This window comes from Anomalospiza imberbis, chromosome 9 (genome assembly GCF_031753505.1).
Source record: "Anomalospiza imberbis isolate Cuckoo-Finch-1a 21T00152 chromosome 9, ASM3175350v1, whole genome shotgun sequence".
NCBI lineage: Eukaryota > Metazoa > Chordata > Aves > Passeriformes > Viduidae > Anomalospiza > Anomalospiza imberbis.
This window is the reverse complement of record NC_089689.1, coordinates 19,340,406-19,358,303: the sequence shown is the minus strand read 5'-3', so window position 1 is coordinate 19,358,303 and position 17,898 is coordinate 19,340,406. Positions and strand designations below refer to the sequence as shown.

Here is a 17,898-nt window from a genome sequence, read left to right as displayed (position 1 = left end):
ATGTGGTAGAAGACTCTGAAGTGAAAGTTTATTTATTTACAAAGGCACCACAATTGCCAAAACTCACCTCCTGTAGACTGTATGAATTCTGCATCTTCTTTATGCTCAGCTCCAGCATGTTCATAACCCCTCTGTAGATGTTCAGACCATCATCCGAGACAGAATCAGGAGCCATAATGTTCCCAACGTGGCCATTGCTGTACTCAAACTTGACGGGGTTACTGAGCTGCCCAGTGAGGACCTGGGTCAGTTTCAGCGATCGAGAGAATGAGCTCGTGGGCCAGACGCCGTTGTACTCTGCGGCTTCGATCGAGTGAATCTACAACAAAGGGGGAATAAAACTCCTCTTTCAGTTTTTATACCCCAGTTTACTTTTTTTTTTCCGTACACATAAGCATCTAGAGCTTTAATCACATTAAAAATAAGCTTTTAAATAACACAAAGCTTCTTCAAAGGGGAAACGTAGAAGTTGTCATTTAGCATAACTAGTGTCGATACACATATTTTTGTATATAAAAAGAAAGAGAGCCCTGCAAATGGCTGATATTTCCACAGCCACTGCACTCTGTTCTGTTTCATGGACAATCCATATTGCCAAAGGTTGACTTGTGCAAAGAAATGAGCCAGAGAAGAGCCACATGCATCAGGTTGCTACCCGAAAATGGTATGGAAGATCTGCAGGAAATTGCAGGAGAAAGCTAATGTTGCATAAAGCATCATTAACTCCTGTTGTGAACTCTGTCATTTCCCTCACTGGGGTCACAGAGTGCAGGCAGCAATCTGAAACTAATAAACACATGGCCTCTAGGCCAGCCAGACATGCAGAATTAGTTTGAGCAGTGGACAGCAGGTTACAGAAATTGTCCTTCCCTACACGTTTTGCTGTGGAACAAAGGCTGGGGCACTGGCTCCAACCCCACTCTGCACTTCACACTCCAGCCTCAACATAGGGCACATCCAAACAAGTAGAAAGTTGCGCTAAACTATGCATAACTTGAAAAAGTCCTACCCCAGGGAATGGGCACGTTTAGCTTAGTTTCTCAGAGGACCCTTCCCTTCTATATATTTTGACAATTTAAGGAGACTTTTCTCTGACACGTCAGGCTGGCGATGTGGTGCAAGACAAAGATTAATTTCTCAAAAAGCCACACAAACTAACTCATACAGCAAATCGCTGGAGACTGCACTTTCATATTTATTTTTGTTATTGTTGGTGGAGATCACTGCCAACCCCAGTAACTGAAGCTTACAGGGAAGGCTGTTAGAGAGTAAATCCCTCATGCTGCCTCTCGGACATGCTTCTGGCATATCGCATACAGGCAGGTTTGGGACTGCTCTGCAGGGTCAGGGCGAGGTAGTTTTCCCCAGCCCTTGGGGCCCAGGCAGGACTTACGCTGTCTGCTTGGTTTTGAACACAGCTGGCAATTCTTATTTGTAGGTTTGTGATGAAAAAATTGTCAGCTGGAAACTGCCCAGGGAACATAGCTTTTTGTTTGGGCTGAATGTGAACTAGTAGACTGCAGATGAAAGTTTAATTCCCTGAACCATGCCTCTCAAACTGTCTAATTTAAATATAACAGCAGCAAAATAAACTTTTCCCAGAGAAGAAGGGAATAAATGTACTATTACCTTTAGCTTAGAACTTGCCCAAAAAGTTATGGGGTTTTTTTCCTTTTCTCCTTTTCTTGCCTGAAATTATTTCTGAAATGGAAACTTATCACAAATGCAGTAACACCAGTAAAATTATGTTAGAAAGTTTTAGAGAACAGGAGTCAATTTTTGGTGAAGACTCTGGCACACCAAGAGATGTTTAGGCAGGAATAAAGAAGGATCTGGGATAAGGACAAGACTGCCTCTGCCTCTTTTCTGGCAGGGAAGCTCTCTACTCACCACTCCAGATGCATGACTCTTATTTCCTTGGCTTTTTTTTGTTTTGAAATCCATCCCCTTACAAATGTCATGGAAAAGCAATATTTCCCATCTAGATCTATTATAATTTGAACTTACAAAAATACCTAGTTACAGCAGGCTAATTCAGGCCGGAAGGCTACAACATTTACAAGCATTTATTAGAAGACCACCAGTCTTTTTATCCTAAAGTTTTCAATATGCTAAATTAAATCTTTTAAAAATAATATTTTTTCTTCCCTGCATACACAAGTCTAAGTAGAGTTTGTGTAAAGCAATTGAGGTGTGCATTTCTATACACTCATTATAAGCATGTATAGGCTCTTGTTAAATACAAAAGTGTATTCCACATAATCAAAACCCTCAGTAATTACTCAGCAAGCAGTAAAAGCATACAATCGAGGATGACAAAGAATATCACTCAGGACCCTTCAGAAAAAAGAACGATGACATTAATTATGCTAAATATTGAATCACATGCAACTCCTGCTGCATGTTTTATTGCCTTTTGTCTGCTGGTTATGAAATCAGTTGATTAAATAATCCTAGGTTGTACAGTTTGAAACAATTGGATTGATTCAGTAATAAACTATTGCGCATTTCCAATTGCATTCCATTGTCTCCCTGACCACAAAGCAGAAGAAATCCTTCAAGCCCAAGTTTGGCTTGAGCTGAGAATTACCTTGCAAAGTGCAAATAGAATTTAGGGCACTGTATAAAAAATAACAGTGTTAGTTGCATTATCCCTGAGTAAGCACGACACATGATGAAAACTAATAAGTTCACAAAAGCTTAAAAGAGAAGCTAAGTATGATGAGAATTTTACCTTTCAAATTGAACACAATTTCTTACCCTAATAAGACAAAGTTTTGGCCCAATACCACTAATTTCCACTTTACTTTTTATTCTTATTCCAGCTCTTGCAAGTCCTTTCTCTGGAAGTCCACTGAGAAGCGTGGTTTCATAATCAAATGTATAAACCTTGTTTTCACTGAAATCGGGTTCTGCAAAGAAATGGTTCCCATAAAATATTATACACAATGTATAGAACATATTAATACACCCATTAGAATGTATGGAACAAAAAAAGATGAATTTGTTCATTTTTGCATTGCACCTGAACATCTGAACTAAATTAGCTGTTGTAAAGCTATATTAAACATTGATACACTTTTCAGATTCTATTTTTAATTTCACTCATTATAAGTATATTAGTTGATAGGAAAATTACTTACGGTAATTAAGATGCTGGCTCCCTGGAAGAGAAGAAAAAAATAGAGGAATGAAATGACAAAGAAAGAAAAACAACACCAAAGTGTTAATGTACTATAGTATTAAAGGCTATATCTCATCCTGCACCTATAGCATAAACCTTTCTAATTAACTTTACTTCTATTTCAGTGCCAGCCAAATCGTTTTTTTTCTATAAACAACAAAAGAAGCAATAAAATATTTTTTCCTACAACATGTTAAAGTTCACATGTACCAGTGAACTATATTTAGGTTTTTTCCTGAACAGACAATTTTAAATTCATCAGAGCAGGTGAGTTAGATACTTACCCACCAGGGTTAAAACCAGGGCTAATACCAAGCCCCTCATGATGGGGATTAAGTAAGGGTGAACGTGATGGGTTTCTCTTTTATAAAGGCATGTGATATCACATGTTTCTTTTGGCACGTTAGTTTGACAAATAAGTGTATTCTAGAATGCATGTTGATCAATCAAAAAATAAACATTTCTGAGGTCACGAATGCTGACAACTTCAAATCACCTCATGATTTCAGCTACCTTAGTTTCTATATAGTTCACCATGTTTGTGAGCCCTTTGATATTCAGCAGGACACCTTGGCAGGTATGTGCTGGAAAAGAGATTTAACTTTCAAAATATCCTGATTGCTTTTTTCCTCCATTTTATTTATACAGTAAAAAACCCACTAAAATTTAAATTATGCAAATATAGTTCCTCCATCCTAACTGAAATAATTTAGTTTTCTTCCAGTCATGTCTTCAATCTCCTGATATTTTACTCTTCATAAGGGTCACTGCTTTGGAGACAAACCTTGCTCACATTGAAACTCTACATTTAGAGGAGAATTTGTGGTTGATTTTACAGATTTAGGCTTCAGACACCTTACAGCTCATAGGCATGCAATGAAAAACTGCCTTTCCATGGTATCTACCGTGTCTGTCTTTGCAAGCATATCTTGTTACCCACACCTGGAAAGACAAAACTTGTCAGTCTGACCATCACATTAGCCTGTGGTTAACAGTGAAATTTATACTAAGAAAACAGAAGGGAAACGAATCTCTTAGTTTATAAGAAGAATTTAATAAGAAGTGAGTTACATTTCCAGCAGGACCTCAGTGAGTTGGGACCATTGGGAACTTCTCAGTAGGTTCTCATGGGGCTTTTTCTGCTGTCACTCTTGGGGAAATATATCCAGAATTTCCCACTTGTAGCAATAACATTTAGATCAATCCTTAGCAAAACCATGTCAGGAGGGAGTTTGCTTCCTAACTTCAATTATATGTATTTTTTGCAAGTGTTTAACATTTACTCTGAATTTAAATGTGTCTTTTGTTCAAATGATAAATTAAATATCATGCAAAAAACCACCTGCGTACAAAGGTTACTGAGGGGGCAGGAAGGAGAGCTCAGGAATGTATACCTGGTATTTCCATGAGGCTGTGGAAGGTGCAACACAGCAAACACTGCACTAAGTCAGGCAGCCAGACTTTATCCTCCCGGAGGGGAACAAAGATTTCTCTGCTGGTGCTGTCCATCAGGGAAGAGAAGGGAGAAACCTAAACCCAGGTCCTAAGGTCTTCACCTTCAGGCCTGAAGACACATTTACTGCAGGCCCCATCAAACAGTCCTTTACATTATTGCTTCATTTACTTGGAATGATGCCACCTGACTGAGGAATAATGAAGTTCATTACTGTGGTGCCAGGGCACCTGAGCTGGAGTCAGGGCTGCAGCTGCATGGTCCCTCTACTCCATCATTGCTCCACCAGGAGTCAAATGAGGGCTCCTTCACTACCAAGACCTCCTGAAATCTTGAGGATTTTAGTGTCACAGCTTTCCTTTATGAAGGGAGGGATACAGAATTGTATAGGTAGTCAGACCTTCCCTGAAATGAAATCTACCCAGTAAAATATTTAAATATATAGTAGACATATGAACCATTAAAATGATTAATAATTACATTTTTGGTTCAGTGTGAGCTCAGGTGGTGAAAAATTAAGTGCACACAGGTTTCCCTTGATGTTTTCTCTTAAGGTGCTAAGTCCTGTGAGCTATGACAAGGTACACCATGTTTGTGAGCCCTGTGAAATTCAGCAGCACACCTTGGTGCTGTGAGATGTAGTCAGAAACATCCTTACAAACAGCTATATTTTTTGCTGCCAGAATGGAAGTAAATGCACAGCAGTAAAGTAATACTGTAAGTGATAACATGCACCCTGCTCATCACTGCCACAGCTTGACCTCTGCAGTAATATTGTGCTATCATATTGAGCTCAACTAGCTCCATTCCACAGGGCAGAATGTATAAGATAAAGTACAGAACTGTATGAGAAAGAATATTTATTTGAACATTGTTATTAATGGGTCATTGAAATACTGTGTGAGGGACACATACATATTAAAACAGACCTATAGCATTTTTCAAGTTTAATAAAAGGTTTCATAATTAAGGTGTAACATGAATACGTTTGTTCTAAATGGGTAGTGAAAATGCTGCATTTCTTTTTTCTAATGAAGCACACTGAATCTAAGCTTACAATCACCATGTGGATACCTGATTGTGAAAATAACAACTACAATAATTAAGATGGTGGAGGCTGCCATTTTCTCTTCATTTGCAGCATGTACTCTCTCTTTTTAATAACTCCTCTCTACCCAGGCTTGTTTCCTTGGGGGAGAAAAGAGAGTGATCTCAGAATTGTTGTACCCATTATTACTTTAAAGGAACTACCAAATGAATTCAGTAAGTAGAGAGGAGACACAGCTAGAGTTTGAGGGTCACAGCACTGAGCTCTAATCCTTTCTTCAAAGTAGACACATCATTCCTGCTGGTTCTGAGGGAATAAACAGGAGATCTATCACTTTAAGAAAATGGATAAAAGGAGGAAAGGTAAGAGGTACACTTTTTAAAGGCAATACAATTTTTCTTAAACATTCAGTAGGTCATGTTAGTGAGCAAGAAAACACATGAAAAATAAATAATCCACAATCAAACAGGCCCTCCACAAACAATTTCCAAGTGCCTAATTTGGTTGCAGAGGAAGGAAATTTAATGTGGGCAGAGGCTTTATACACAACCTCTATCTTTTCCTTTTTTCTTCTTTTAGGCATAAACAATGAAGAAAAGGGATTGTTAAAAAGCTATGGGAAATATCTAGGGATTTTTTTTTCTTTTAAAGAAGAAAATATATGGTGTTGAGTGTTACAGAGAATGTGATGGCTGTATAAGGAGTGCAGTAAAAGGAGGTAGACTGCTTTGATTTTACAGGGCACTTGCACCATAAATGAAACATGAATGCAGCCTAATTAACCTGATTAGAGCTATTGCTTCTACACAGCAATTGTCTTTACATAACACATTCTGCTTGAGTAACAGAGTCTTATTATCTGCTGTTGTACTGCCACCGATAGCTCTGCACTCTCCTTGTTCTGTATTCACATTGCTGAATTATGGTGCAGTGATGCCATTTCCATCCTGCTAATGTATAGCCTAATGACAAAGCAGAGATTAGCCAAACAGCTCCCAAGCAACCACAGCAAGTTAAAATAGATATCATCAGTTGGCTTTTTAGCCTTTAGTTTTCCTCATTTCAAAAGATTTTTGAAAGGAAGCTTCACACCTATTTCATATTTAACATTCACTCCTTGAATTTTTTGCTCAAAACATTCAGCATTTGTAAGAGTGGCACAGCCTCCAAGATAATGTTTGATATTCTCTCCAGAGACATTGTCTAATGAATGAGAATGTGTTTGAGGTTGGGCTAAATTGCCATATGCTTATTCTAGTACATTCACAAAGGGATTTTTTCCCCATTAGATTGCTTTAAAAGGAGTTTGGGGTTTTTTTGACTGTTACCCAGTTTGATGCTGGCACACCACCACTGGAGAGATAACTGTGGGAATTGGATACAAAGTTTAAAAACTAAAATAAGTAGAAATGCTATTTATGTGTTGTCTAGCTTTTGATGTAGGCATGGTTTAAAAGATACTGTTGATTTAGATGAATAGAATACCTGTAGAATTTTATTTTGATAAATTTGTTTTTTTCTAATATATGCTGCTAAGATAAAGCCACATTTTGGTGCATTTTGTGAAGTAGTTGTTGAGACTTTCCTAAGACCAAGTATGCATTGTCTGTCATTTCCAGACAAAAGAATGAAATTACAAAGAGGAGGGGGGAATCTAACTCTGACATTCTCAATATGAAAACAGATTGTTTTGATACGACTTAGTTTTACTAAGAAGCTCAAAGGTTTTTATTTGTATTCAAATATGGAAAACACATTCTGAAGCCTGACAGTCCACCACCGTAGCTACCATCATTGGCTCATCAGCCAGCATACTGATTCAGTGGCTTCAGGATTTCCCCTCCCCTTTCAGGATATACTATTTCCCAAGTCATTCAGTAGGGTTAAATGTTAGACAACTTGCATCTGAGGTTTGAATCACGTCATATTTGAGGACTGGTGTTTGCTATGTAATTCCATTGCACTAGAAGATAACTAATAAGTTTATCTTAACCCTTAGACTTCATGGTCACAGAGTGATTAGCTCTTGTGGGGTTGGTGCTGACAGAAAGTCAGCCTGAAATGCAGCCATGTCAGGAGTCCAGCTCAGTCACTTTGGGGATGAAATGGTGACAGCACAGACAGGACACAGAGCTCTGTGCCCTGCACTGCCCTGCTCAGTAGGCTGAGCTGCTGCTTGTGACTGCATGCCTGGCTCCAAGCGTCATGGCTGGTAACTCACCTGAAGGGAAGAATGCGTGTGTAAGGTTTATTGTGACAGCTGTGGCTCTATAAAGTGTGGGCACTGCTGCAGGGAGGTGAGGAGAACCCTCACCACCCCTTGCACCTCAGGATGAAAGCAGGAAGAGGGAGAACACTGGTCTAGGCAACTCAGCCTCACTACCCTTTTTTAGGAGGCATTGTGAACACACAAAACAGCTGCTGCCACTTTAGAAACAACCCATGACCCTCTGCTGTACTGCATGAGGATGCATTTCTATCCCTGGAGAAACAATGCCCAAGTTAGTGGTGGAAGAATTTTAACAAGAAGGAAATTCTCAAGGCTTTATTTTTCTTTACAACAGTCCAGGTGTACTACACTGCAAAAGTTCAGATTCTCCTAAGAAAGGAATTTAGCTTATTGTTTTTTATTTTCAAAATGTGGAGCTATAAAAATATATAATGATTTCTCAAAATTGTTACTCATATTTTGGTCCCACTCGAAATGTGCAAAATTTATTAATAATGAAGGGGAAAGCACTGATTTTTCTTAGAAGTCAACATTCTCAGTTATAATGATGATTCTTTTTTTGTTTCATGGTCCTTCATCTTAGTAACACATTCCTTTATATCATAGCACTACTGCAAGAACAGGATGGGTCTGGATCATCCCTTTTTAGTGCCAGAGTAACAGACAGGTTTATGGTGTTAGGAGGAAGCTCACCATGAATTTACTCTCAGTATGGAATATGTGAGGTGAGTGATACCTTAGTTTCACAGCACTGTGTCACTGTGACATTAGGTCATGGGTCAGATAAGATAAGCTGTGTATTATTCCTAAGGAAGGAGCAGATAATACCCAGCCAATTCAAACAACAGGCATTGACTTTACCCTCACAAAATAGGTAAAAAAGGCAACATCACCTACCAGTATTTAATGAAAGACTGTGACTTCCAAAGTATAAAAGGTCTAATCCTGTACAAATAAGAACACATTTTGTTTTTAAGTTAGTGTGAAAGTTAGTTCAGTAATAGATTAAGCACCATCATTAAGTTCCATCAGTTTAAAAGAAAGTTGCTACATGGTTATTCCCACAACAATATGTATTAATCATCCTAATATTTTCTCTATAAGACAGTTACAGATAAACAGAGCACTGATATTAATTCCTGCTTATCAAGGACTTCAGCACTATGGTTCAGCATTGCCAATAAAAATCAGAGGGTAAATTAACTCTTGAACACACCTTTGGCTAAGACCCTGAAGATTTAATTTAATCCCCCTAGTATAAGGAATTAAGGCTGAACAAATTTGTGTATCCAGGAGAAGTGGGATCTGGATGCAGATCCAGGCCTGCTGTCTTGCACACTTATACAACTTCATTTTTCCCATCTTGCAGAAAATCTCTTAACCATTTGACTGGGAGCAATTCTAACACTTATGATAAAGACTGTCTTTTCCCGCAAGAAGAACATATATCACTAAAATTCTGTTCTCCAGTGTGGTATGTGCAGCCTTGATGTGTAACTGCTCAAATTCTATTTTCAAGACTTTTAAATATAAATATAGGAAAAAGTTAAAGGCAGGCCCCTGCCCTCTACTCTCTGTACCCTGCACTGAAGTTAATGGTATCTATTCATGGAGTTTAACTGGAGCTATATCTAGGGTGTGCTGACACTAATTTGCTCTTTGAGAATTCACTGTAACTTCAGTGCAAACACTCGAGGAATAAAACGGTTCTCAGTATGAATAGGACTTGAAAATCTGCTCTAGCATGCGTACCACTCAGATCACTAACAATCCTATATGAACTTTATTTCAGAAGCCATCCAATTTTTTAACTATTCAATAAATTTTTTATAAAAATACCTAAATTAATTTCTTTTCACTCACCTTTGGAGAGAAAACTAGGAAGATTGTTATTTTCTCGGTTTTCAAAGGCAAATAAATGGGAAGGAAACTTCTAAATTTAATTTTCAAGGAATGCCTGCACTGATCAACAAATAATGTCAATCTCAAAACTTAAATTGGACATAATTATCCATTTTTTAATTCTTCAGAGAAGGCAATGGAATGAAGCCAGAGAGATTCCATGGATATTTTCTGCAGTTTTGTCTTGTTGGTTTTCCTTTCCCCTCTGAAAATTTATTTGTAATTCATTCACTGGCTGAATTTCTTCTGGAATAAACTGATATAGCTCCAATTAAATGGAATTGGGTCACTTTACTCCAGCTGTGTATTTAGTATTTTACAGTTTTTAACATAGGGATATGTTGGTTGATGCTAACTTGTTTTTCTAGAGACTTTCTAACAGGCAACTAAGTTACCTTGAACTGATTATTAGTGCATAAACCCTCTAATTGAGGAGTTGTACTGCAAAACACAGAGGACCATAAGTACAGTCTAGTAAATGATTCAAGCATTCCTATTCATCTTCTGGACACTGTGACACAAGTGAATGGAAATTTGTCTTCCTCTTGATTTAGATTGATTTAAGATCTTTCCTACAGAAAAAAAAAAAACCACAAAAAACAACAAAAAAAAAAAAAAAAAAAAAAACCAAAAAACAAAACAAAAAAAAACCACCCCCAAACAAAATACAAACCAAACCTGTTTGGATTCATATATGTGTGAGTTTTCTGAAGTGAATGTTAACTTTACCACTCCATTCTGTACTTGTGCACTTCTAAATATATGCAGCATATACCACAAGCAGGTGTAATAAATATGTGCATTTAAGCATATCCATTTTTAAACTCCTAATTAATTAAACAAACATTTTATACCACTTGTGTTCCTGGTTCACCTATCACAGGCATCTACACTTCAGTGCAGGTGCCATTGGCTGCCACATCACACAGAACCACAGCAGAAGAGCCTATTAACACAGCCAAGGCTCTTAACACAAGATTTTCGTGCATATAAAACTCAACTATCTTTCTTAGCGTAATTATTATTTATAAGCATTAAAGATTTTTTTTTTTTCAAATCTGCCTATGTTTAGCCTCTCCAGACAGCTCCTGGGCTTTCTGTAGCAGCTAAGTGCTTGAGCAGATCATGGCAGTGCCACTGTTGAACTTGGAGTTAAATAATGCTATCATTTTAGGTAAAGTGGTGATACTAAATGTCGCTGAAGGCCCCCAGCTGGGTAATAATTAGCATTGACTCCAAGATTGCAGAAAGCTGATTAATTGTTTTGTTATATCATCTTATACTATATCATACTATCCTTCTTAAGAAGCTCAGTAACCCTTACAGACAGTCCAATACAGCTTTGACCTAATTGGTCAATCCATCCAAACACCATCCAGTGCCCAATTAGGAAATCACCCATTGGTAAACAAATCTCCATGACACATTCTACATGTGCACAACAGCAGGTGCAACAAGTGGAGATAAAAATTGTTTCTTATTCTTTCCTCTGATCATCTCACAGCCTTCCCCAGGAAAATGCCTGGGAAAGTCTGTGCCTGCTCTCTGTGGCCAGAGAGCTGCTGCCACAACTGAATAATTCAGCGTCTTTCTGGAAGGTAGAAGCCCTACAACCTTTCCGCTCTCCTCACCAACCAATCTACAAAGAAATGTTGCTAGGAAAAACTATGGAGGAGTGTGGGAACAGCTAATCTTCCAGGCATAAAAGTAACTGCTGGTATCAGCAAAGGAAAATTAAAATATGAGACATACAACTGTAAAAGAAAATATGCTCTACATGAAAGCACATCAGCAGCTCCATCTGTAAGTTTCTACTCATTCAACATGTTGGGAAATGTATAGAAAAAGATAAAAGTGCATGTACAAAGACTTAGGCAATGTCTGAAGAGAGGGTAACAAATGTTCTGTCTTAATGAAGCATGGAAAAGAAACCAATCTCATGGTAAGCTTCAAAAGCCAGGCCAGTCATCTGGGAAACAAGAAAAAAAGGCAAACCAAGAAAATAGGCTATCAGCCTAAGCCTCACAAAGCATTCACAAAATATAAGTACCATAGACTTGTAAGTTAGTGGTTAATGGGCTCTAAAGTTATAGAACTGTCTATAGCACACATGGAACCACAGGTATGTGAGCCAGCCTTGTCACTGAAGATTACTGGAGCAGCCGGTTCAAAGCACATTGGAATCAAGACCATTATAGGAGTTTCTAGATACCTTTCTCTGACTCCAAGGAGCAGTTTAGCAAAGAGTTTGAAACAGCCTTTCCATCCTGAAGTTACAGCAAATAAGATTTCATTGCCATTCAATGAGTAAAATTCCTCATACAGGAACAGTTACATCCGTGGACAGTTCTTTCAAATGGACCTGGACTCAGATGATGAACGTCCAGCTATAAGAAATAAGGTGCAAGGAGCACAACTGAAGGCAAGAGGAGGATTGTGAATCAAGGAGTGTGATTCATCAAAACCAGTGGAAAGAATATCCCTAAATCAGGCTTGAGCTGCCTGCCATGAAAGGTGGCACAAGGTGTGAGGAGAAGATTTGTGACAACTGTATGGAAGTGCAGGTCCAGAGAAGTAGCCAGGTTTTTCATGAGGGTATTCCCTGACCCCAAGAGATAAGGGGAGTCTACTTTGCTAAAAAGCACGAGACACACAAGATACTGACAACAGCTTCAGATTGATCTGGAGAGCGGGAAGGGATGATGGACTTCTCAGGGAAGGAGTTGTTCGATTTCTCATCAGAGCACTTTGCCCTCACTGTCACTCATTTTGCTCTAGAGCCTTATAAGATCTTTAACCCAAAACAGGTGGTTTTGTCCTACTAATGAGACTTAATTGGAAACCTATTGTTTTTACAGGGAGACTCCAAGGTCTCCTCAATAGGAAGATCGAAATAACATGAGGGAAAAAGGGATTTAAACTGAAAGACACGAGTGACATTTTGTCCATGTTATTACCTCAGTATTAAGCAGTTTATTTTTGTCTCTCTGTCTTGGGGAAAACTGGTTTGGATTTGCCCTTGAATATGAAAGACAATAGAGAGGTTTTAAACAGTTTAGATAAATACATGGTAAAAATTACTCTGGAAGCAAATGAGAATAATTTGAAGCTACACAATAAAAAAGATAGAGATATATAGAAAATTCTACTTTTCCATTTCGAAGTCCATTTAATATACTTCAGATTAGAAGGCTGGAAAAAGGTGTCTACTTCAGTCTCTTATCTGAAGCCACGAACAAGTGTACAATGCAGAAAAAAGGAACCAAGGAAAACTTTTTATTTTTCTCTTTGATGCCTTCACAGATCCTTCAGAATAGAAGAGGGCATCAGATACTTTCTTTTTATTAGTCTTGAAGAACTTCTGGAATAACTCTGAATTTTATATATTCTGTTTTCTCCAGTTAGCTTTTATTTTTTATATAGAAAATTTATTTTCCCCCATCTTCCACCATCTTTAGCCTGTCTCTTGCTTTGTTGCATTGCAGACACAGTGACTGTCTCAAAGTCAAATGAGGGCAACAATATTCCTCAGATGGCTTTTTGCTCTCTGAAAAAGCCCATCCTGCAGTTCTCTAAATCTTTCAATAATATACATTACTTCATGGGGGCTTCAGGAAAGACGGAGTAAAACTAGAGAGAGATGAGTACTCCTGTTAGATGTCCAGAGAATGGGAACTCCATTTGAGCCATCTTTTAGGTGCTGCTGCCTCCTCCTGTGGTGCTCTGACTAGTCCACTGTGTCAGAGATTTGGACACTGACCTTGCCCTTTCGCTCCCTCCTTTGGGACCTCACACAAGATGTGGAAGGCTCTGTCTTCCCAGACCTCTCACAAAACTGGTCTTGTGTTCACCATAGGCATTGCTAACAAATGAATAACCAAAAAAACCCAAAAACCCAACCAAACCCAGAAAGACCAAAGCAGAGTTGCCTTCTGTGTGCGCGTGCTGTGTTGATTACCAGGGATGTAAGTAGCAGCCACAGAGATGCCAAAAGGCAAAAAACCCCAACCTCACCTCAGCATTATAGCACAAGGGATAAATGGAAAGTGAGTAATAACAAATATATGAGAGGAGAGTGCAAAGACCTGATTCATATGCTGGTGGTAATTCATGTGCTGTGGTGGGAGGAAGGTGCTCTAAGCAGGGGTGTAAGGAGAGAGAGTAGAATGCTGACTTACGAGCTCCACTCCTACAAATACATTACTGTTTGACTGTAAAGTCCCAGAGACAGCACTAGAGATATATCTGCTTGAAGGAGGTTAACAGAAATGCCATCTCTCCTCACATTTATGTTTCTCATTCTATTTCATCAGGTAAGATCTCTCCAGCAACAATTTATCATAACCTCATTAGCAATCTCTGACAACTCTCCAGCTTTGTTTTCTCTCAATTCTTATGATCAAGAAATACACAGTTTTCTCTTCCCTGATTTTCTTCAGGTTTTTTTTCTTTTTTTTTTTCTTTTTCTTTTTTTTCTTTTTTTTTTTTTTTTAATGAAAGCCTGCAGTATGTAATGAACGATTGCTGCCAGGAGCACATTGCACAGTGTCTATGTGATGATTATGTGAGTGGTTCACAGTCTTTCACGTTCCATAGTATAGAAGTGAGCCTTTGGGGCAACTCAAAAAGTTTTAAAACACTTGATTTCATTCAGGGAAGAATCAAAGAGTTTCACTAGAAGAAATTGTCTTTACACATATAAAAAAATGAAGGTTTCTAAAGGGATCTTTTGGTTAGATGACAGAAAACCTGCATTTTGTAATACCGCAGGGGTTCTTTTAATAAGTCACTGAAAAGTTCCATTTGACAAGTCAAACCTTGAATTTTTTTTTTCATACTTATTATAGCCAAGGAGGTGCTAACCTAATACAATGGGCAAAGGAGTGTCATCACAATACAATAGACCAGACAGAGTTAGTACAATGCTGGGCAATAAGGGATCTCACTATAATGAGTTGGAGGAGCAGTGTCTGCAGCATAAGAAGCATGCTTCAGAAAAGAGAAAAAAATGTGTTTGGTTTGTTACTGGTCATTTTATAGCTGCAATTGTAACTCAATGCAATGACCTCTAGATGCTTAAGAGTCTTTAAAAAGCAGAATGATCATTTCAAAGGTTCACAGGCCAAAAGAAACCATTATGGTACCTAACTGGGGGCCTCAGTAACACAGGCTTATGATTTCTGCACAATGTTGCCTCTATCTGACTTGATAATTCAGAGTTACATCAGTGGTGTTAGGCTGAGGCTCAGTTTGGCCCTCTTGATTGCTCATATTGATGCACTGTGAGAACTAAAGAAGTATTAGAGGATGAGATGAGAATGTTTTCTCTTGACTTCCGTTTAATTACATTTGACAAAAATTTGCATAAATTAAGTCAGAAATCTCTTCTTTTCCTGTACTTTTTTGGTATTGGTTTCCAAAATCTTTATTATATTTTTGGCTCTTAAATCACTTTATTCAATTTATACTCACTTCCCAGCTCCTGTTCAAATTTCAAGGTGTACTAGCTCTGGCATCAGGACAATCCTGTAGCAAGTATGAAGGGTGTTTGGCTAGAAGAGCTTTCCCACTCACAACATCATTCTAAAGCACAACACGGTCAAAGGATGCTCAGAACAAATCCATACAATATGCTATATGTAAATCTCCACAGGATTTCAGCAAACTACACTCTGCAAATTTATGTGACCTACTTTTTCAAATTGCTTAGTGCATAATAGCATCCTTGCTGTCAATCACATAGCAAATGCAAGTATAATATATGCCCTTGATGTGGAAAGAAGAGAACAAGGCATAACTTGAATAAAACTTGGCCAAGATGTAGAAGAAAATGACGTGGGTATGAGTTCAAATTTACAGCACAACAATACAAATGCTTGGTGGGGGAAAAAGTGCTGCTCAGCCGCTGGAGACCAGCATGAAACATATGGGGTAGAATGGAGTGATTGTAGTATACAGAGACACAGTTTGGATCACTTAGATATGCATATGACAGACATCTGAAAGTCCAAGCAGCACCTTTCCTGATTACCCAGAAGCCCTAATGCAAAGCTTCATAAAAAAAGAGTGACATCACAGAATCACAGAATAAGCTGAGTTGGAAGGCACCTCAAGGATAGTTGAGTCCAGCTCCTGGCCCTGCACTGCACCATTCCCAAGAGTAACTCCATGTGCCTGAAAGCGTTGTCTAAAAGCTTCTTGAACTCTGTCAGGCTGGTGCTGGGACCACTTCCCTGTGGAGCCTGTTCCAGTGCCCAACCACCCTCTGGGTGAAGAACTTTTTCCTGATATTCAGTCTAAACTTTTCTGATGCAGATTTGAAGACAGAAGGCTAGCACAGTATGTTGGTGTTACTTGGTGCAGTACAGTTTAAGGAGGAGTGCATTTCTGGACCTAATTTTTTAAACATTTTTAATAGTTTAGTACTAATGAAAAATGACATTCTTACTTAGCACGGAAAAGCTGTAGTGGTATATAAGCTTTAATTCAAATATGGCAAAACACATCCAAGCTGCAAACATCACTAGAACACTTTTGACTTCAGTAAGACCCACTTTACAGCTACTAAGAAAAAGAAACTATGAAATATTTCTGAGTTCCAATTGCTAAATGGCCTTCAGGAGTCAGAAAACTTGGTTTTGTGGTTCAGGCAGTAGATAAAGCCTGAGAAGAACTGGCTTCAATTTATGGATCCGTGTTGGTCTTGGAGCAAATCACACTTAATACAAAATGGGGATAGTATGTCATGCCTGTTGGACTATAAACATTTTAGGGCAGGGAAAATCTCTCACTAGGTGAAGACTCAGCATCTACCTCAAAGAAATATCTATCTTGACTGAGAGGATGAGGTATTCCTATATTAGAAATACTGATCAATAACAAAAACAAATATTGCTGTCTTTTCCCAACTTCCCTGGTTCCTGGAGCTTATCTCAGATGTGAGATTGGGTACACAGATTTTCTTCTGCACTTAGCTTTGTTGGGGGCAGACAGTTCCTGCTTGCTCATAAAGAGCAAGAAGGCTGGCAAAGAAGAAAATGAACCCCAGCTGTGAGGGAAAACAGAAAGAAGAAGGACCTGATGGAGGAAAATATACTGGTGGAGATATTCTGGTCTGCAGATGGTGCAGGACTTATCCCAAGTGCTTTCCACTTCACCATCTGGCAGTAACTAGAACAGAAAGTTTTCAAAGAATTAGAAAAGGTTGCTTTCACCTCAAAAATAACCCAAATACAGGGCTAATGATTAAGGGGAAAAAAAAAAAAAGTTTATGTAGCCAAGTATTCAGAGTTCAGAAAGTGGGAGAAAAGCATAAGCAAGTGAGGATGAGAGCTCTAAGCCTATTTTTTTTCCCTAGCCAACATTCAGGGCAAAAACTAACCCTTGCTCTGAATTCTCTTCACCTTGTTCCTGTGTTTGATGCTCCATGCAGTCCTCACCATCCTACTTCTCTCATCCTTTCCTTTCAAAAATCCCTGCATCTGCAATATCATTGTGATTTGCTTCTAGGACATAACCAGGCATGTGGGATGAGGGCTAATGGTTTCAGTAGATATCTATGCTTTTTGTTCTCAAGGGAGATGGCACAGGTCAGAAAATGAACTGCCCCCTTTCAATCAGTGTTATATTCTTGCTTCTCTAAGGGACATTTGGGGTATAATGTGGTGGGAAGACATGTTACAGATGGATAAAACATGGTGAGAAGTTGGTTTTATCTGCCTCAAATTAGACATGGAGACAGAAAGGACAGCAGTTTCTGGACATTAGGAGGAAAGTTTGTTTGGCAGGGTTTTTGAAAATCAGTCACATATTTTTTGTTTAACAGCTTACAAGATAGTATATTATAAGACTGATTGAGTGTTTATGATCTGTGTTACAAAAGGACTATGGGATGTAAGTTGCTGGTGAATGGTTTCAGCTTATGTCTGAAAGGCTGGCAAGGATGAAGGAGGCACTGTTTAGGGCCCTGAACCCTGGAGAAATGGATGCTGACCACCCCACATCTGCTCCATGACTCCTCCCAGGGAGGAACAGCAGTTGCTACATTCCATGGGGGGATTTCAGCACACAGTGATTACTTC

General features: G+C 38.6%; 1 protein-coding gene across 2 annotated transcripts in view; it reads right to left on the bottom strand.

Annotated features, from left to right (window-relative positions):
* LOC137479484 (vitellogenin-1-like) overlaps positions 1-17,898 on the bottom strand; it is a 72,699-nt gene that overhangs the window by 39,676 nt on the left and 15,125 nt on the right. Inside the window, exons 2-5 of one of the 2 annotated variants that reach the window (XM_068199978.1) lie at positions 4,579-4,958; positions 3,144-3,164; positions 2,761-2,912; positions 68-319 (exon numbers count right to left, since the gene is read on the bottom strand). In XM_068199978.1, the coding sequence (XP_068056079.1) occupies positions 68-319; positions 2,761-2,912; positions 3,144-3,164; positions 4,579-4,693 (540 nt within the window). In that variant the 5' untranslated portion in view covers positions 4,694-4,958. The remainder of the gene's footprint in view (positions 1-67; positions 320-2,760; positions 2,913-3,143; positions 3,165-4,578; positions 4,959-17,898) is intronic. The other variant, XM_068199979.1, reaches the window with a different exon arrangement.